The 22,785-nt window shown below is 40.0% G+C and overlaps 1 protein-coding gene across 4 annotated transcripts in view; it reads left to right on the top strand.

The window, feature by feature from the left end:
* Positions 1-22,075, top strand: part of LOC143298902 (uncharacterized) — a 60,968-nt gene extending 38,893 nt beyond the window's left edge. For 2 of the 4 annotated variants that reach the window (XM_076611927.1, XM_076611929.1), the window contains exons 18-25: positions 3,391-3,540; positions 5,780-5,865; positions 7,613-7,668; positions 9,302-9,369; positions 12,873-13,032; positions 14,058-14,131; positions 17,665-17,763; positions 19,094-22,075. In XM_076611927.1, coding sequence (XP_076468042.1) covers positions 3,391-3,540; positions 5,780-5,865; positions 7,613-7,668; positions 9,302-9,369; positions 12,873-13,032; positions 14,058-14,131; positions 17,665-17,726 — 656 coding nt within the window. In that variant the 3' untranslated portion in view covers positions 17,727-17,763; positions 19,094-22,075. The remainder of the gene's footprint in view (positions 1-3,390; positions 3,541-5,779; positions 5,866-7,612; positions 7,669-9,301; positions 9,370-12,872; positions 13,033-14,057; positions 14,132-17,664; positions 17,764-19,093) is intronic. The other 2 variants (XR_013057443.1, XR_013057442.1) reach the window with 2 other exon arrangements.
* Positions 22,076-22,785: the final 710 nt, after the last annotated feature.

The following is a 22,785-nucleotide window of genomic DNA, read 5'->3' as shown; positions in this document are numbered from 1 at the left end:
CTAGTAGATGTGGTCAAGCGGATATGGATTTATCCAAACAGAGTGACGCCTCCTTGAGAATCTGAAACTGAAACTGTTTGAGAAGTTAGAGCCACAACTGCTGAACCTTGATGAGAAATGGCCCAGTGGTTACAGTCTGCCCAGGAAGCAGGAAAATCTGAGTGCACAGGATGAAATCCCACACTCACCAATACTTTCTCTCCCTTCACTAAACCTCGAGTGATGGTCTGGATGGTGGTTATTGGAATGAGGCAATAAACCCCATTTGTAACATGCACTTAGCGCACACAAATGAACCCATGGCAACAAAATAGTTGTCCCTGTCAAATGTCTGCAGAGGAAGAACCCAGTTTGATAGGAAAACAAATGCACTTGCAGGCAGAAAAAGAAAAAAAAAGATGGTGCTGCACTGTATTGGTACACTCTCTCTCAGGAGAATTCCCTTGGAAATGACACAGATAAATCTGTTGTGACGGAGTAATACAACACAATACAACACAACACATTACAATACAATTCACTACAATATCGTCACTACAATACAACACAACACAATACAATGCAGTGCAATAGAATACAATTCAACATAATACATTACAACACAATACATTGCAACACAATGCATTACAACACAATGCATTACAACAGAATACAGTACAACACAATGCATTACAACACAATGCATTACAACACAATACATTACAGCACAATACATTATAACACAATACATTACAACACAATGCATTACAACACAAATGAAACCAGTGTGGCATGATGTTAGAGTTGAAGAAGTACTTGTTGTGTAATTAAGTGATGTAGTTCAATTAGCTGAACAGAGATAAAGCAATCCACAGAGGGAGCAATCCACAGAGGGAGGAATCCAGATAAAGGTGACTGGCATCTTGATCTGTAACCTCAGTGTCAGTTTCAGATTCTCAAGGAGGCGTCACTGCGTTCGTACAAATCCATAATACACTATACCACATCTGCATGCAGATGCCTGACCAGCAGCATAACCCAGCATGCTGAGTCAGGCCTTGAGTGCATGCATGTGTATATTTGTGTTACCTATCAGAGTGGACTTACTTTTACAAAAGTTTGTCAGAGGACAACACTGTCATTGCCATGGGTTCTTTTTCAATGTGCCAAGTGCATGCTGCACACAGAATCTCGGTTTTATCATCTCATCTGAATGACTAGACGCTCAGTTTTATTTTCCAGTCAAACTTGGGAGAAAGGGTGAGAGCGGGATTTGAACCCACACCCTCACAGACTCTCCATTTTGGCAGCTGAGTGTCTTAATCATTCTGCCATCTTCCTCCTGAACTTTGCTGAAGAAAGATAAAGCATTCCCCAAAGGGAGGAATCCAGGAAAACAATGGTGACTGACATCCTGACCTGTAAGCTGTGTCTGATCTCAGGGAGGTGACAGCCCTTCACTGACATCCTGACCTGTAAGCTGTGTCTGATGTCAGTGAGGTGACAGCCCTTCACTGACATCCTGACCTGTAAGCTCTGTCTCATCTCAGTGAGGTGACAGCCCTTCACTTACATCCTGACCTGTAAGCTGTGTCTGATCTCAGTGAGGTGACAGCCCTTCACTGACATCTTGACCTGTAAACCATCTCTTATCTCTGTGATATGACAGCCCTACACTGACATCCTGACCCGTAAACCATCTCTTATCTCTGTGATATGACAGCCCTACACTGACATCCTGACCCGTAAACCATCTCTTATCTCTGTGATATGACAGCCCTACACTGACATCCTGACCCATAAACCATCTCTGATCTCAGTGATATGACAGCCCTGCACTGACATCCTGACCCGTAAACCATCTCTTATCTCTGTGATATAACAGCCCTACACTGACATCCTGACCTATAAACCATCTCTTATCTCTGTGATATGACAGCCCTACACTGACATCCTGACCCGTAAACCATCTCTTATCTCTGTGATATGACAGCCCTACACTGACATCCTGACCCGTAAACCATCTCTTATCTCTGTGATATGACAGCCTTTCACTGACATCCTGACCTGTAAACCATCTCTTATCTCTGTGATATGACAGCCTTTCACTGACATCCTGACCCATAAACCATCTCTTATCTCTGTGATATGACAGCCTTTCACTGACATCAATACTTGTCACCAGCAGTAAAGATGTGAAGGGAGAAAAATTTATTGGTCAGTTGCTCAGTACAAACATGATTTCGTTTTTCAGTGTCAGATATGATAATCACTGCTCACCAGTTGGATCGGTATAGGTAAACATAATTCCACTAAAATACTGAAATGAAATCAATGAACGAATGAACAAATAGATGTGGGATGATTTCTTTCTGTCATAGAGTGTCCCAGTTTTTGTTATATCTCTAAAAGATTGTTACCCGATATTTATTTATGCCCAAAGTCTGTATTCTTATTCTGTTACTTGATTTTGATGCTGTTTATCTCATAGTGAGTGTTCTTGTTTTGGTGTAACCTTTTGGCTTATATATTTCCTTCTAATTGTATTTCAGTGTATTTACTTATCTGTTTATTTTGTTTACTTATATCATTTCAGGCAGTTTTACTTTATACATACATTCAGTAGGCTCTTCAAGACTGACCAGCATGTTGGGTTTATGTTTGGGTCTGGTATCTGCTCTTTTTTTTAATTTTGATTTTTAAGGTGATGTATGATAGTCTGTTGTGTCTGACTATGCCCACCAGAACAGCAGAGGTGGCATCTGACTATCTGGGCTAGAAATTCATCATAGTGGAGAGTGTCTTGCCCAGGTTACACCCCCACTCTCTCAGCCAAGAGGGTTTTAGGACAGTTGATGTTGGGATGGTTCCCAAAGGCCAGCTAACCTCCAAGGCTGCAGCACTAAGAGCCAGTGCAATCTTGCCTCTTCAGTCGTAGTCCTTCACAAAAGACTAAGCTGTAAATGACTTCCCACTGCAGTGGAGAAACCATTGATCATACAGCTTTCACTTTGCTCCTGGCCCAACTGTGAGGTTAACTCACTCAGTACGGCCAGTCCTCTCTTCTCTTCAACACAGACCCCTCGGATGTCCAGTGGGTGTCTGAATGACCCAACCTTTAGCTTCCGTCGTCAGAATTGTGGTATTCTTTGTCAACATTCACCTCTTCAGTATAAGAGCCTTCCGTGCTTGCAATGTTTTGATGATGGTAATTGGGGTGAAACGCTGTTAACGTCATCTCTTTCGCCGTTCGTATGGAGAGAGTTAAGTCAATCTGTAATATAAGCCGAGCATTGGACCTTGAAGGTGACTGTGTGATGTACAGAGATCATTCCACATCCTTTGACATGTCATTGAGAATAAGTGAATCTGAAACTCGTGCTTGTGACAGTGTTGTCAATGTGATTGTAGATGGCTTCACATGGGTGTTGTGGGATGACGGGCACAGGAACCGCTACCCCTATGGCAGTGAGATGGGATACCATATTTTGGAGACGGAAGGCAACCCTGTGCCAAGAGCTAGGGACGGAAACCTGAAAATCGGAATGCTGGTGAAAAAAGGTAACTTTTTGTTATGAATTTGAATTATGTGTAAACTGACAGTTGATTTTTTTCTAATATACATATATGAATATATATATATATATGCATATAGATGTAGATATATATATATAGATATATATATAGATAGATAGATAGATACACACACACACACACACACACACACACACACACACACACACACACACGTGTGTGTGTGTGAATATGAATGAAATATATGTGTGTGTGCACACATCTACATGCATTCACACTTACAGATTGATAATACAAAAGCATGTGACTTTGTGGACAGAACACAAGGTGCACCACCCACAAAGGTTCATCTTCAAAACATCATCTTTCTTGATCTGTTTGTTGTAAGATCAATAGCAATCAGTTCATCTTTTTCGTTTTGTCTTTTTTTCTTTCTTTCTTTTTCATTTGACAGGTGTTGTTAAAATTTTCTGACCCACTTTGGACAAAGTATGGTTGTAGTCTACACAGCTTTGTCAAGTTTGTTTTGTTTTTTGTTCTGGGTATAGGACTTGATGGTTAGTTCCAGTAAGAAAGATTTGAGTATTGTATTGTATTGCATTGTATTGTATTGTTGTACTGTACTGTATTGTGTTGTACTGTATTGTATTGTACTGTATTGTATTGTACTGTATTGTATTGTACTGTATTGTTTTGTACTGTATTGTATTGTACTGTATTGTGTTGTACTGTATTGTATTGTACTGTATTGTGTTGTACTGTATTGTATTGTACTGTATTGTATTGTACTGTATTGTATTGTACTGTATTGTATTGTACTGCATTGTGTTGTACTGTATTGTGTTGTACTGTATTGTATTGTACTGTATTGTGTTGTACTGTATTGTGTTGTACTGTATTGTATTGTACTGTATTGTGTTGTACTGTATTGTATTGTACTGTATTGTATTGTACTGTATTGTATTGTACTGTATTGTATTGTACTGCATTGTGTTGTACTGTATTGTGTTGTACTGTATTGTATTGTACTGTATTGTATTGTACTGTATTGTGTTGTACTGTACTGTATTGTATTGTGTTGTACTGTATTGTGTTGTACTGTACTGTATTGTACTGTATTGTATTGTACTGTATTGTGTTGTACTGTATTGTACTGCATTGTATTGTACTGTATTGTATTGTTGTACTGTATTGTATTGTACTGTATTGTACTGCGTTGTATTGTACTGTATTGTGTTGTACTGTATGTACTGTATTGTACTGTACTGTATTGTGTTGTACTGTATTGTATTGTACTGTATTGTACTGCGTTGTATTGTACTGTATTGTGTTGTATTGTATTGTATTGTTGTACTGTATTGTGTTGTACTGTACTGTATTCACTGTACTGTACTGTGCTGTATTGTGTTGTACTGTACTGTATTGTATTGTATTGTATTGTGTTGTACTGTACTGTATTGTATTGTATTGTATTATGTTGTACTGTATTGTATTGTATTGTGTTGTACTGTATTGTATTGTGTTGTACTGTACTGTATTGTATTGTATTGTATTATGTTGTACTGTATTGTATTGTATTGTGTTGTACTGTATTGTATTGTACTGTATTGTATTGTATTGTGTTGTACTGTATTGTATTGTGTTGTACTGTATTGTATTGTGTTGTACTGTATTGTATTGTATTGTGTTGTACTGTATTGTATTGTGTTGTACTGTACTTTATTGTATTGTGTTGTACTGTATTGTATTGTGTTGTACTGTGCTGTGTTGTACTGTATTGTGTTGAACTGTATTGTGTTGTATTGTATTGTATTGTGTTGTACTGTATTGTATTGTGTTGTACTGTATTGTGTTGTACTGTATTGTGTTGTACTGTATTGTATTGTACTGTACTGTATTGTGTTGTATTGTATTATATTGTATCACGTTACTTTTTTTTTTGGTCACAATAGATTTCTCCATGTAAAATTGGAGCCGCTCTCCTCATTGTAGAGCATGTCTCCACAGTGCATGCCACCCTGTTTTTTCCCCACTGACAGCAGGTGTATTTGACTTCCTATCAATGTGATCTTTCCTTCAGAATTTTGCCAGGGACAACTTTTGTGGCTTTGGGTGAAGTTGTTCAGAGCTTGGGTTCGGTTCTGTGTAGGTTGTGGTGTGTGAAGGGGCCAGTCCTTTAGTTTGTTGCTCCTCAGTCTATTTTTAGTTCCTGTTGGAAAATAAGTTTGGTTTTTGTTTGTTTGGGTTTTTTGTTTTTACCAAACAGGGCCCAACTGGAAGGAACCCCAGACAAGGTACAGTGGAGACCTTGGGGTCATCATCAGAGTGTCCAGTGATGGAAAACAGTTGAAGGTGAAGTCAGTCAGCCTTTGTATCATGGGCTTTTATGATTCGCTTTAAAAAAATGATATTATTATATTGACTCACTTGTGTAGAAAATGTGAGTCTATGTAATAACCTGGTATTCAGTTGTGTGTGTGTGTGTGTGTCTGTGGGTCTGTGGTAAACTATAACATTGTCATTTTCTCTGGAAATACTTTGTCAGCCAATATCAAATTTGGATTGAAGAGAGTGGGGCAAAAATCTTCAGTCATTCCAATAATATGTTGTAAGTCTTCTGGATTAAGCTGTATTTCTGGATCATCAACAGTTTATTTCATTGGGGATCTGGATTCAGAGAATGGTTGAGTTTGAAGACGGCATGACCTCATTCTTTTCTTGTTCACATTTAAAAGAAAAGAAATACATGTTTTGGAAAGAGCACATGATACGGTGACAATGAATTAACTGATGAACATTAAAAAAAAAAGATCAATTGAATGGACTGTTGTAGTTTCCAAGTGTAACGAAGCCTGTTGAACACAGATCTATGCAGATTTGGAGAAAACAGCTACATGTGCGGTGTGCTTGAGGTGATGGCAATGTCTCCTTTACCATGAACTGAAAAGAATTTCTCAAATGCCAGAGATATACCAAAATAATATGCTTTAAACAGCATTATCATCTTGAATACCATAATTGATTTATCACACAAAAACACATGCTATGATGTTTATTTTGTTTTGTCATTGGTAGATGTACATTAGCACTGTGAGTGAGCCTTCTTACTCTTGACTCCAACATGATTGGTTCAAATCTTCTTTTATGCTTTTTTTTATATATAATTCAAAGCTTTTAATAAAATACAGAACACATTTTAACTTCTTTTTTTCTAATTTTTTTTATCTTTATTTTTCTTTTCTTTTCTTTCAGTATGTACCACAAGTGAGTCTTGAAGGCCTTGCCTCTCTTGTTTTATTTTATCTACAAAAATGTACAACACTGGACACTATAATCAAGATTCACAAGCAAGACAAATGAAATGTTTCAATAACAAAGCACACACACACACACACACACACACACACACACACACACACTGAGTGTGATGCTGCACCACAGCAATGTGCTCTTGGGGAGAATGGCTTGAATTTACCACACAGAAATCTGTTTTCACAAAGACTAACACTACTATAATACAGTACAATACAATACAAGGCAAGGCAAGGCAATATTTTCTACATTCGGTGATAAGACCTGGTGATTATGTTTGTTTGAACTTTTTTTGTGTGTCATCATGTATGAGATGCAGATGATGATAATGGTTAAACATATCTTCTCTTTTTTTTCATTTGTGCATTTGCTATGTGCTGATGGTGATAACTAATTAAACAAGCATTGGCGATAACTAATTAAACAAGCATGTTTTTTTTTAATCTAGGGAGGTGCCAGGCAGATGTGGTTAGACCTTGTACTTGTGATCCGGTGTTCACCAGTGAACAGAGATTGAGGACCTGTTTCAGCATGGCGCTGTGACTGGAAATCGGATGTTACTCTGAATTTCCCAGGTGTGATGGGTGCCTGACTGTGGCTGGGGAAGGTTGAGACGGCGGAAGGAGAGAGCAGAGAATCAAATCACTGCCCCAATGGCCTTAAAAGGCTGTCAGACCTTTAACCTTTACCTTTAACCTTTCAAAGCTGTCACTCATTCAGCAGTGTGTATTAGCTTGGTTCAAGGTCAGAGTTGTGACTTTTAAACTGCTTGGTTTGTGCACAACAGGTTCGCTGGAAAAACGGAGTCATTCAAGCCTGCCCTGTCAGTGCTGTTGAGTTCAGGTGATGATAATGATAATGATGATTATAATTATGGTGATAACAGTAGTAATAATATTGAATTTGTTTTGTTTTGTTCGTGTGCTGCGACTCCCACATTCACTTACATACTCAAGTGGGCTTTTTACATGTATGACCGTTTTTACACCTGCCATGCAGGCACTCATCCTCCGTTTTCATGGGATGGGGGCGCATGCCAGGTCTGTTCCGGTTTCCATAGCCCATCGAACACTGACATGGATTACAGGATCTTTAATGTGCGTATTTGATCTTCTGTGTGTGTGTACACACGAATGGGATTTAGGCACTAGCAGGCCTGCACATCTGTTGACCTGGGAGATCAGAAACGGAGGACCTTCAGACTGAAAACCACCAAACTGTTGTGCCCATCAAATATTAGTAATACTGATAATATCAGTAACAATGAAAATAATGACACTGGTATCTATAGAGCGCTAAATCTGAGTTAAGGTAATAATAAGATAATGATTATGATAGTAATGATGATGATGATAAAGAGTCAGATGTGCGTTCAGGTAATGATTATTGCAATGATCATTATAATGAAATGATGATATTACCACTAAGTCTTGTTTGTTAAAAAAAAAAAGACTAAATAAATAAAGCAGCAAAACATACTAATCATTCACATTCATCCACACAGCTAGTATACAACAGCCTTGAACTCCCTTCATTTTTTTCCCTTGCATTGAAGCATTTAATGGTATTCTTTTATAACACAATGGTTGGGTGCCTGTGGCCAGACTCCATCAATGCAGCAGCAAACTGAGTTCACTCACACCTGTCCTGCCCAACACTTTCCTGTAGCAATGAACTGAGTTCACTCACACCTGTCCTGCCTTTCCTGTAGCAATGAACTGAGTTCACTCACACCTGTCCAACACTTTCCTGTAGCAATGAACTGAGTTCACTCACACCTGTCCTGTCCAACACTTTCCTGTAGCAATGAACTGAGTTCACTCACACCTGTCGTGTCCAACACTTTCCTGTAGCAATGAACTGAGTTCACTCACACCTGTCCTGTCCAACACTTTCCTGTAGCAATGAACTGAGTTCACTCACACCTGTCCTGTCCAACACTTTCCTGTAGCAATGAACTGAGTTCACTCACACCTGTCCTGTCCAACACTTTCCTGCAGCAGTTTGGCTGAGGGAGGTGGTGAGAAACCACTGAAAATGTTTGAGTCAAGAACACTCTGAATGTGTCATTGGTTTTCATTGACGGCAACATTCCCTGCATTCTGTTTAACTCACTCAGTACGGCCAGCCCTCTCTTCTCCTCTACACAGACCCCTCGGATGTCCAGTGGGTGTCTGAATGACCCAACCTTTAGCTTCCGTCGTCAGAACTGTGGTATTCTTTGTCAACATTCACCTCTTCAGTATAAGAGCCTTCCGCTTGCAATATTTTGATGATGGTAATTGGGGTGAAATGCTGTTAACGTCGTCTCTTTCGCCGTTCGTATGGAGAGAGTTAAAGTATGTTTCCAGAAAGTAAAAGAATGGCAGACTTTGTAACTTTATTGTGCTCTTTGGTTGTTTTTAGTGGTAAAGGCATTTTGGAAAGCATTCTTTCAGCTTTTGTTTTGGTAATCCTTTTTTTCTTTCTTTTCCAGTGACCCATTTGAACAGGACATTGGGAGCAAAAGACACGACAAAGAGACAATCCGTCAGACTCAGCCAGGTGATAAAAGACCTGTTGAACTTCCAGCTTGATTCTTTTTGACAAGACAAGTTGACATGTGCTAATCTTTATACACCTTGATTCATATTTGTCTTTGTTGTCTTTGCAACTGTTTCTTAGTACACGTCTTGTGTGTGTGTGTGTGTGTGTGTGCTTGTTGGTCATCAATTCAATAGTCTGTTCTCTCAGGTGGTTTTAGATGAGAAAAAAATGCATGCAGTGTATGTGTTTATGTGTGTGGGAACTGGCTTGAACTGTATACAATTACAAATGCAACAAGAAATAGAAATTTAGAATGGTGAACAAAATTTGTGTGTGTGTGTGTGTAAGTGTTGCATTATGCATTTACTTACTGTTTGTTTTGTTAAACCATTTCAGTTTTTTAGGAATTTTTTTTTTTTTTTATTGTTTTCCTTTTTTTATAATATTTTACCCAAACCTAGGACAGGCCTTCAAGGCGCTGACAGTGTATTGGGGTTTCTGCACGGGTCAGACATGTGCACCTCTTTTTTTTCTTCTTCTTCTTTTTCCTTTCCTTTTTTTTTTCCCAGTTTATGTGGTGTAGCATGTGTAAATCAGTCTGCGCATTTTGATGTCTCCTTGAAACTGAAAGTGAAAAATGAAACTTGTGGTCAGGCATTACATATTATTTTACCAAATTTAATGTCCCATAGAGCAGCCTTTGATTTGTTGCTGTTGTTGCTTTTTGGGGTGGGCGTGGGGGGTCCTCCTACCTCCCATTTTTCCAAGTTTTTTTGTTTGTTTGTTTATTTGCAATGGGTATTTCGTTGACTGTAAACTACAGCAAATACTAATGGCATGATATGCACACACAAGTCTTTTTTTTAAAAAAATATTTGTATCATATGCCTTCTTCATTGTGGAGCTCATTGCGGCAGTGGCCTCCTCTGCTGTTCTGATGGTCATGGTCAGGTATCACTGACTGTCATACATTGTATCGCAGAGGACATCACTGACTGTCATACATTGTGTCACAGAGGACATCACTGACTGTCATACATTGTGTCACAGAGGACATCACTGACTGTCATACATTGTGTCACAGAGGAGGACATCACTGACTGTCATACATTGTGTCACAGAGGACATCAGTGACTGTCATACATTGTGTCACAGAGGAGGACATCACTGACTGTCATACATTGTGTCACAGAGGACATCACTGACTGTCATACATTGTGTCACAGAGGAGGACATCACTGACTGTCATACATTGTGTCACAGAGGAGGACATCACTGACTGTCATACATTGTGTCACAGAGGACATCACTGACTGTCATACATTGTGTCACAGAGGACATCACTGACTGTCATACATTGTGTCACAGAGGAAATCACTGACTGTCATACATTGTGTCACAGAGGACATCACTGACTGTCATACACTGTGTCACAGAGGACATCACTGACTGTCATACATTGTGTCACAGAGGAGGACATCACTGACTGTCATACATTGTGTCACAGAGGACATCACTGACTGTCATACATTGTATCGCAGAGGACATCAGTGACTGTCATACATTGTGTCACAGAGGACATCAGTGACTGTCATACATTGTGTCACAGAGGACATCACTGACTGTCATACACTGTGTCACAGAGGACATCAGTGACTGTCATACATTGTGTCACAGAGGAGGACATCACTGACTGTCATACATTGTGTCACAGAGGACATCACTGACTGTTATACATTGTATCGCAGAGGACATCACTGACTGTCATACATTGTGTCACAGAGGACATCAGTGACTGTCATACATTGTGTCACAGAGGACATCACTGACTGTCATACATTGTGTCACAGAGGACATCACTGACTGTCATACATTGTGTCACAGAGGAGGACATCACTGACTGTCATACATTGTGTCACAGAGATGAACATCAGTGACTGTCATACATTGTGTCACAGAGGACATCAGTGACTGTCATACATTGTGTCACAGAGGACATCACTGACTGTCATACATTGTGTCACAGAGGACATCACTGACTGTCATACATTGTGTCACAGAGATGAACATCAGTGACTGTCATACATTGTGTCACAGAGGACATCACTGACTGTCATACACTGTGTCACAGAGGACATCACTGACTGTCATACATTGTGTCACAGAGGACATCACTGACTGTCATACATTGTGTCACAGAGGACATCACTGACTGTCATACATTGTGTCACAGAGATGAACATCAGTGACTGTCATACATTGTGTCACAGAGGACATCACTGACTGTCATACATTGTGTCACAGAGGACATCACTGACTGTCATACACTGTGTCACAGAGGACATCAGTGACTGTCATACATTGTGTCACAGAGATGAACATCAGTGACTGTCATACATTGTGTCACAGAGGACATCACTGACTGTCATACATTGTGTCACAGAGGACATCACTGACTGTCATACATTGTGTCACAGAGGACATCAGTGACTGTCATACATTGTGTCACAGAGGACATCACTGACTGTCATACATTGTGTCACAGAGGAGGACATCACTGACTGTCATACATTGTGTCACAGAGGACATCACTGACTGTCATACATTGTGTCACAGAGATGAACATCACTGACTGTCATACACTGTGTCACAGAGGACATCACTGACTGTCATACATTGTGTCACAGAGGACATCACTGACTGTCATACATTGTGTCACAGAGGAGGACATCAGTGACTGTCATACATTGTGTCACAGAGGACATCAGTGACTGTCATACATTGTGTCACAGAGGACATCAGTGACTGTCATACATTGTGTCACAGAGGACATCACTGACTGTCATACATTGTGTCACAGAGGACATCAGTGACTGTCATACATTGTGTCACAGAGATGAACATCAGTGACTGTCATACATTGTGTCACAGAGGACATCACTGACTGTCATACATTGTGTCACAGAGGACATCACTGACTGTCATACATTGTGTCACAGAGGACATCAGTGACTGTCATACATTGTGTCACAGAGGACATCAGTGACTGTCATGCATTGTGTCACAGAGGACATCACTGACTGTCATACATTGTGTCACAGAGGACATCAGTGACTGTCATACATTGTGTCACAGAGATGAACATCAGTGACTGTCATACACTGTGTCACAGAGATGAGCATCACTGACTGTCAAACATTGTGTCACAGAGGAGGACATCACTGACTGTCATACATTGTGTCACAGAGGACATCACTGACTGTCATACATTGTGTCACAGAGGACATCACTGACTGTCATACACTGTGTCACAGAGGACATCACTGACTGTCATACATTGTGTCACAGAGGAGGACATCACTGACTGTCATACATTGTGTCACAGAGGACATCAGTGACTGTCATACATTGTGTCACAGAGGACATCACTGACTGTCATACATTGTGTCACAGAGGACATCACTGACTGTCATACATTGTGTCACAGAGGACATCACTGACTGTCATACATTGTGTCACAGAGGAAGAGGAGGAGGACGAGGGAGATAAAATTCCGGTGTGGCAGTGGCGAGACAACTGGGGCCTCTGGCGTCTGTACCCCAAGGACCTGATGTCACGCATGGAGGCAGAGTACCAGCGCAGGAAGAATGGAACTTGTGTCTTCTGGCACGGGGACAGGCAGTGAGTGTGCAACATGAGTTTGACGTCTTAATGTATTCAACATGAGTTTGACGTCTTAATATATTCAACATGTGTTTGACGTCTTAATGTATTCAACATGAGTTTGACGTCTTAATGTATTCAAACACCTTTCAAGCCCTTCACTGCTGTCAACAAGTAGGGGTGTGGGGTGGAGGGGGTAGGGGGGTGAGGGCATGGGAAGGATGTATGTGCTGATGACAGTAGTGTCTTGATGCTATAGGAAACACTTCCAAAAAAAAAAAAAAAAAATCAAGTGGCCTTTCATGCCCTGCTCTCATGATGACCTCAGTTTTGATACCCCTTCACTTCTTATCAAGGTCGTCAGTGTCGGCGGATTCATGGGGGACTGCTGCTGGTGGGATGTGGTGGTTGTCTCCACACTGGGGAAGATACTCACACAGTCTGGTTCCGCAACTAAGCCATTATTGTCGCCAGCAGGGGTCTTAGTAGGTTGTGCCCTAAGTACATTAAATCAGAGCAGGCACCACCAAACATCACCAAAATGACTCAGCAGCAGTGCAGGGTCTCCTCTGGTGTGAGGCCTCCTGGCGACCTAACATCAGTAGTTCCCTGTGGAGTGCTGGCACCGGTTCTGCAACAGACGAACCTGGGTGTGGCTGTATGGGGGACTGGGAATGAGTGGCACAGGAGTAATGCCACTGAAACAGTGCAGGTGGTGGGGCAGCAAAAATAAACGACAACAAACAAAATATTTTGGATTTTTTGCATACGTTGTGTAATACCGCAGCAGGTATTTATGGGAAAAACAGAATTAAATTGGAACTTGTGCATATTTGTTGCTGACAGACGTACACACTTATCATAGCTACATTCATACATGCATACATTTGTACAGACATGCAAACACTGGGTTTTTTTGGGGGGTGTGTTTGCAATACAAATATCTAGTTATTCAGTATTGTTGATTTGGAAAGGTGTTTTTAGGTCTTGACAACAATACTGTTGTTTTTTCTCAACACTGAACTTTTCTTGTTCCTCTGCAGGGTCCGCGTTCTGTTCCAGCGTAGAACAGAGAAAGATATTGAAAGAAAGGTGGAGAGGGACATCCAGCGAGTCCGTGAGTAGCGCCCCTTGTTGTTTGAGTGTGTGTATCGTGTTGTGTTACTTTTTGTGAAGTTTGGGCTGATCTCCCCTCGGAGAGTGCAGTGCCATGGTGCAGCACCACCCTTACATTTTTTTGACTCGCTTGTGTAAACAGAGTGAGTCTATGTTTTAACCCGGTGTTCGGTTGTGTGTGTGTCTGTGTGTCCGTGGTAAACTTTAACATTGACATTTTCTCTGCAAATACTTTGTCAGTTGACACCAAATTTGGCATAAAAATAGGAAAAATTCAGTTCTTTCCAGTCATCTTGTTTAAAACAATATTGCACCTCTGGGATGGGCACAAAAAAATAAAAAAAGAAGCCTAATTATATGCAAACTGCATTTACTGTTATATTTATATTTTTTTTATTCTCTAAACTTAGCACTTTGACCTCATATTCTGACACAGCAACAAGAGGAGTCATTATTATCATTTTTTGTTCAAACAGGAACATCTTTTGCTAAGCATGGAATTTTTATTTATTTTGCAAACGTTTTGGTGCAGATACTAAAAAAGGGAAATTACTCTGTAATTAATGCTAGGGGATTTAATTTATCACAAGTGAGTCTTGAAGGCCTTGCCTCTCTTGTTTTCTTTTTTGTCTGATGATTTCAGCATGATGTGTCCTGGGAATGGCTCTTTTACTCTAATTGTTCTCGCTTCAGTCAAGTGTGAATGGGTACCTGACGTCAGTTGGAGAAGGTTTGAATGGCGGAAGGAGAGCATTGGGTCCCACCTTTCCATGCCAAGCCCTGGACACAGTGAATAGGACTGTTAGCATTATAAGTCTACCTTTGTTCTAGGTTTACTTGATGATGAACTGTTAACATTATGACTCTACCTTTGTTCTAGGTTTACTTGATGATGAACTATCAACATTATGAGTCTACCTTTGTTCTAGGTTTACTTGATGATGAACTGTCAACATTATGAGTCTACCTTTGTTCTAGGTTTACTTGATGATGAAATGTTAACATTATAAGTCTACCTTTGTTCTAGGTTTACTTGATGATGAACTATCAACATTATGAGTCTACCTTTGTTCTAGGTTTACTTGATGATTGAAATGTTAACATTATGAATCTACCTTTGTTTTAGGTTTACTTGATGATGAAGTGTTAACATTATGAATCTGCCTTTGTTTTAGGTTTACTTGATGATGAAATGTTAGCATTATAAGTCTACCTTTGTTCTAGGTTTACATGATGATGAAATGTTAACATTATGAATCTGCCTTTGTTTTAGGTTTACTTGATGATGAAATGTTAACATTATGAATCTGCCTTTGTTCTAGGTTTACTTGATGATGAACTGTTAACATTATGACTCTACCTTTGTTCTAGGTTTACTTGATGATGAAGTGTTTGTATTACTCTTTTTGCCACAACAGATTTCTCTGTGTGAAATTCGGGCTGCTACACTACAGTGCCACCCATTTTTTTGTATTTTTTCCTGCATCCAGTTTTATTTGTTTTTCCTATCAAAGTGGATTTTTCTACAGAATTTTACCAGGAACAACTCTTTTGTTGCCGTGGGTTCTTTTACGTGCACTAAGTGCATGCTGCACACGGGACCTCGGGAGAAAATATTGGCGGCTGAGCCATGATTCGAACCAGCGCACTCAGATTCTCTCGCTTCCGAGGCAGACATGTTACCTCTAGGCCATCACTCCACTCCACTCCATAATGTTAACATTATGAATCTACCTTTGTTCTTGATTTACTTGATGATCAACTATTAACATTATGAATCTACCTTTGTTCTAGGTTTACTTGATGATGAAATGTTAATGCCACAAATTTACCTTTGTTAACAGTGTGAATTTACCTTTGTTTTAGTTTTACCTGGGAATGAAATGTGAACTATACACCATACACTATACACTATACAATATAATTTGTGAGATTTTGTTCATGCTAAATGTTTTTGGGATGCTTTTGCTGAAGCAACAAACAATTGCTGTTCTAACAGTTCATTTTTCAGTTGGCCTGTTATTATATTAGGCTGTTACAAAAACATTAGATCCAGTAAAAGACCTGATTACTTTATGCTGTTGGCTTAATTCTGTATTTTCAGATGCAAGGTAAACAAAGCGCTTCCAAACATTGATAATTTCAAATGTTTTTTATGGTCCAAATATACAACTGAAAACTACATTCATATGAAAACATGTCTTGTTATGTATATGGCTGACTGGTTTTATTACAAATCTCTTGTTGAAACATAACATGGAATAGACACTTTAAGAAAATATTTAGATTACATGGACAGGTTGTTTTACATATGTTTGTGTTGTACACAGTACAACTGTATTACTTTTAGCAGATGACTTTATATTCTTTTATTCTTCTATTGTTCTCACTGAACATTGACATGTGTGTTGTGTCTCATTATGTGGATTGAGTTTTCTCATTCTTGTGTCTGTATTATTTTACATAATAAGTATAGTTTATGTTCTTGTATCAATTTATTTTATTTGTTGTTATTATTGTTGTTAGCTATTCATATATACAGTCATATAAATGTCACCATATAAATGAAATAGTACAAAAGGAAATAACCGAAGAAAAAAAAGATAAATGTGAACTATGGGTTTACCTTTGTTTAGTTTTGCCTTAAAGTGAAATGTGGACTTTGTGAATGTACCTGTGTTTCAGTCTTACCTGTTTTTACATTCACGCACATATCAGTCCATGCAGTCTTGCATTAGTAAAAGAATAACACAGCATATGTATGAATGAAATTATAATCATGGGAACTGAAATACAAAATGGCGCAATGCCTTGGTCATTTGGGCCTGTTTTTCCACCACTCTGTGTCTCTCATACTGAGCCCGGGAAGGGGATAATTAATGATTAATGTGGGCTTACTTTCACTTGAAGAACTATCATTTTATGACGGACAAAACAAATATGAACGTTGTGAATGTACCTGTGTTTCAGTTTTACCTGAGGAAGAAATGTGAACTGTGAATGTACCTGTGTTTCAGTTTTACCTGAGGAAGAAATGTGAACTTTGTAATGTACTGTATTACAGTTTTACCTGAGGAAGAAATGTGAACTTTGTAATGTACTGTATTACAGTTTTACCTGAGGAAGAAATGTGAACTTTGTAATGTACTGTATTACAGTTTTACCTGAGGAAGAAATGTGAACTTTGTTATTACAGTTTTACCTGAGGAAGAAATGTGAACTTTGTTAATGTACTGTATTACAGTTTTACCTGAGGAAGAAATGTGAACTTTGTTAATGTACTGTATTACAGTTTTACCTGAGGAAGAAATGTGAACTTTGTAATGTACTGTATTACAGTTTTACCTGAGGAAGAAATGTGAACTTTGTTAATGTACTTTATTACAGTTTTACCTGATGATGAAATGTGAACGTTGTGAACACACCTGTGTTTCAGTTTTACCAGATGATGAAATGTGAACGTTGTGAACACACCTGTGTTTCAGTTTTACCAGATGATGAAATGTGAACGTTGTGAACACACCTGTGTTTCAGTTTTATCCGAGGAGGATTTGCGGTCACTGGAAGTTGCTGAGAAGCTGGTGTCAAGTGATTGAACCGCGCAGCTTGATAGACACTTAAAACCATCACAGGGTGTGTGTGTGTGTGTGTGTGTGTGTAGCTGTGTATGTGTTTGTGTAACTCTGTATGTGTGTCTCTCCTCTCCTTCATGCTTTACACTGGATCCAAGTACAAGAAAGAATTATTCATAAAGTCATTTCTCTTTGTTTCAAGTCCATGGAGGTTACTGGTCCACAGTATCTTTCTGATCTTGTTATCCTTCCACGCCCTCACGCCAACTCCACTCTTCTTCTGGCACCTGCCTGCTTAGGATCTCTCCAGTTCAAACCTTCTTCTTCTTCTTTTGCGTTCACTCGTATGCACACGAGTGGGCTTTTACGTGTATGACCGTTTTTACCCCACCATGTAGGCAGCCATACTCCGTTTTCGGGGGTGTGCATGCTGGATATGTTCTTGTTTCCATAACCCACCGAACGCTGACATGGATTACAGGATCTTTAACGTACGTATTTGATCTTCTGCTTGCATATACACACGAAGGGGGTTCAGGCATTAGTAGGTCTGCACATATGTTGACCTGGGAGATCGTAAAAATCTCCACCCTTTACCCACCAGGCGCCGTCACCGTGATTCGAACCCGGGACCCTCAGATTGACAGTCCAACGCTTTAACCACTCGGCTATTGCACCCGTCGGTTCAAACCAAAACGTATGGCCAACGTCGTTTATCGTACCAACTTCCTTGGAATCAACTTCCTCAGCCACTCTGTCACTCATTTTCACTGCAATCTTTCAAATCCAGTCTGGAGACCCACCTTTTCCCCTCCTGAATAATTCTCAACCGCTCATCCCTTTCCAGTATAAACTAAAATGACCATTAGTAAGTGAGTGAGTTTGAGAGTTTCAGAATTTGTTGGTTGTATTTTTAATTGTGTACTATTTATGATTGTGTGCATGTGCTTGTGTGTGTGTTGTAGTTGTGTGTGTGTGTGTGCAGGGGGGGAGGCGGGGTGAATAGTTTTTGATAATGTTTGGTATCTTATGTTCAATTTTTCCTTTTTGATATTTATGTGTGTGTTCTATTTGTAAATGCCTAGGGCTTATTTTCAAGATTAGACGTAAATGTTCATAATTATGATGATGAATGTGTGTGTGAGTGTGTGTGTTAGACTGTGTGTGTAATTGTGAGACTGTGTGCGTGAAAATCACTGTGTGTGTGTTACTCTTGTGCAATTCTGCATGTGTGTGTGTGTGTGTAACTGTGCGTGTAACTGTGTGTGTGAGTGCGTGTTTATGAAAGCATATTTTAGAGTGTGTTTACCCTGAAGACATGTGCTGCTGATTCCAGGTTATATGGTAGTATATTTGTCGAAATTTCTCACAAAGGTTTTCTTGTTTTTCAGGGGACCTTTTTTTGTTGCTGTTGTTGCTGCCCCACCATTTGTGCCATGTCAGTGGCACTGTCCCCACACCGCTCAGCCCCTGAGCCCCCATACACCGCCACACCCAGGTTCAAGTCACCGCCACACCCAGGTTCAAGTCCTCCATACACCAACACACCCAGGTTCAAGTCCTCCATACACCGCCACACCCAGGTTCAAGTCCTCCATACACCGCCACACCCAGGTTCAAGTCCTCCAAACACCAACACACCCAGGTTCAAGTCCTCCATACACCGCCATACTCAGGTTCTTCGTTTGCTGCAGTCTCAGTGCAGGCAGCCCAGGGAGATGTCTCAGTGCAGGCAGCCCAGGGAGATGTCTCAGTGCAGGCAGCCCAGTGCAGGCAGCCCAGGGGTGTGTCTCAGTGCAGGCAGCCCAGGGAGATGTCTCAGTGCAGGCAGCCCAGGGAGATGTCTCAGTGCAGGCAGCCCAGGGAGATGTCTCAGTGCAGGCAGCCCAGGGAGATGTCTCAGTGCAGGCAGCCCAAGGGGATGTCTCAGTGTGGGCAGCCCAGGGGGATGTCTCAGTGCGGGGTCAGGAGGCCACACACCAGATCTGTGATGATGTAAAGTCTTTGCATGAATTGTGATAACATAAAGTTTTTGCATCAGCCAGAATTCATCATCCATGTCTACAATCATGTGTTAATGGCCACGTCAGCGCATCCAAAAAAGTGATTATCCTTCATTCACCAGAATGCCTTATTTGTGATGACGTAAAGTTTTTGCATGATTTGTGACAACAAAGTTTTGCATGAACTTGTATTCATCATACATGTCTAGAATCATGTTTAATGGCCACGTCAAAGCATCCAGAACAGTGATTATCCTGCGTTAACTTTGGTCCAGGCACGGGCCATTGCTGGTGTTCTCTTCTATGTACATTCCGGATGCTGTCATCACAAGAATCCACACAGTCTTAACCATGCTTCAAGCCCGAGGGGTTTCAGAGCAAAATGAACAATGTAATGAACACAGTGTGTGTGACGACAACATAGACACAAAGGTGTCAAAGACAAAATATGCCTGGCAGTGCACAGCAGTTACAGTAAAGGTGGGCATTTTGACAAGGTGCATTTAATTACACATTCTTTCCCGTGACCCAACTAGTGCAGACTCCGGCAGGGGTCTGACATTCCTGTCCTGTGCAAACTACTATCCGCCTTTTTGACAAGGTGCATTCAACATTATATAGTGTTATAATAAATGCACCAACATTTTTCCCCTCAAGCATGGAACACAAAAAATTGGAGATCACAGCATCTGCTGTCTTCAAATATTGATCAGGTCTGCTAAGTTCCTCTGATTTTTTATCATCAGTGATTCATTGATCAAACTCGTCTGATTTTCTTTTATGCCATAACTAATCATACTTCTAAGATATTTCAAAAAAAGCGTAAGACGAGACAGAGCGTAAACCTGACAAGATGGCGTGGAGAGCCTTGGCCAAAGGAATGATTCAGCGCTTATAGCTTTTAGAGGCGTTTGATTGGCTGAGAGCGGGCGGGCCCGTCTTTTCACTGTTAGCTGCGCGAAATTTGGCCAAGCAGAGCAAACCGATAGGCCTAGTTTGCATCAGTTTGACGTGGTAAGTATATGTAACACCAGACATGGAGTATAATACAAACTCCTCCTTTTGTCATGATTTATTTGTACTTCAAAGGTATTCTACATTGTTGAACAGCAAACTGTACTTGTATAGCATTCACAGAGACTTTCGGGTGGATCAGTCATTGTGTTCTGCTGATCCAAGTGCTGTACTTCAAGGTGGGCTGCTGTGTAAACTTAGAGATAATATTTGCCAAACATAGACTGTTATATTGACTGAAAGATCAAGATAGGCTGTTGAATAGACTGAAAGATAGACATGTCAAAAATAAAGATAGAAAGAATGTTATGAACACTGAAGGATAGGTGTGTGTCATCCATACAATTCAGTTCAGTTTTCTTAAGATAGAATGCTAGATCTGTGTTATATGTGGAGATGGACTGTTGTATAGACTGAAAGATAGATCTTTGCCATACATAAAGATAGTCCGTTATGTTGGCTGAATTATACCTCTGTACCATTTGTACAGATAGACTGTTGTATTGCCTTAATAATAGATCTGTGCTCTATGTTGAGATGGACTGTTATACAGACTGAAAGATAGATTTGTGCCATATATGGAGATAAAATGTTATATAAGCTGAAAGATAGATTTGTGCCCAATATGGAGATAAAATGTTATATAAGCTGAAAGATAGATTTGTGTCATACGTGGAGATAGATTGTAAAATAGGTTGAAAGACATATCTGTGCCATGCATGGAGAAATATTGTTGTATAGACTGAAAGATAGATTTGTGTCACAAGTGGCATTCCTTCAGTGCACAAACATAGTGACAGGACAATCAGATGATCGTTCAGAGTTTGATCTCTGTGTTGTAACTTTTAATGTTATTCCTTATTGGTGTGTGTGTGTGTGTGTGTGTGTGTGTGTGTGTGTGTGTGTGTGTTCTGATGTACAATTATGTCGTCTTGTACTTGGAGTACTAATCCTGTTAGTAACTTGAACTTTTTGTGTTGTGTGAATTTGAGATTGTCTGTTGGTTGTTTCGCCCGGCTTTATATTTAATTTGTCAGTGTGACTTTATCGGACTACATGTATAATTACAGTGTGTGTTTTTCTTTTATTTGTTTGTAATAAGTGGAAAGGTTCATTCCGCTTTTGTTTCAGTTACCTGTGTTTCGTTGATTGAAACACTCTGTTGTCTACGCAACAGTGCCACATTTTGTATTTACTGAACTTGTGACTTTGATTTCAGACTTATATTGCGGATGTTGAATCAGCAAAAGTGCCATATTTCTTGAACTGTTTTTTTCAGTGTCCGTGGTTTGGTGATTGAAACATACTGTTCTGCAAGTGCCAAGTGATAGGATTGAAAATTATTTGGAAACAGTGTGTGAGTGTGTCTTTGTATGTGTGTGTGTGTTTGTGGATGTGTGTGTGTGTGTGTTTGTGTCTGTGTGCGTGCATGCATGTGTACATGTAGTGTGCATGCGTATAGATAGTGTTTGTGTACAAGTGTTTTTTTCAGTTTGAGGTCTATCCATATAATGTGATTTTAGACAAACCAACCAAAAAAATGTACAAAGGAGCAAGAACCATGAACAAAGTTATTAAATATAAACTTTTTTTTTAATTGATTGATATGGATTATATAGCGCCTATCCTATCGGAGACCAAGCTCTAAGTACTCTACAAACACAGGGTCATTTGCACGACACGCTGCCTACCTGGGTAGAGCTGACTGACGGCTGCCACTGGGCTCTCATCATTCATTTCCTGTGTCATTCAATTAGATTTCAGGCATGCACTCATACACACTCAGACAGACATGTAACATTTTATGCATATGACCGTTTTGTCTATTTACCCGGCCATGTAGGCAGCCATGCTCTGTTTTCGGAGGGGGGGGGGTTGCATGCTTGGTATGTTCTTGTTTCCTTAAGCCATGAAACGTTGACATGGATTACAAGATCTTTAACATGTGTATTTGATCTTCTGCGTGCTATACGCACAAAGGAGGTTCAGGCACTATCAGGTCTGCACATATATTGACCAGGGAAATTGGAAAAAATCTCCACTCTTTAGCTATCAGGTGCCGTCAC

Source organism: Babylonia areolata, chromosome 24 (assembly GCF_041734735.1).
Source record: "Babylonia areolata isolate BAREFJ2019XMU chromosome 24, ASM4173473v1, whole genome shotgun sequence".
Taxonomy (NCBI): Eukaryota; Metazoa; Mollusca; class Gastropoda; order Neogastropoda; family Buccinidae; genus Babylonia; species Babylonia areolata.
This window is presented reverse-complemented; position numbering and strand designations above follow the sequence as displayed.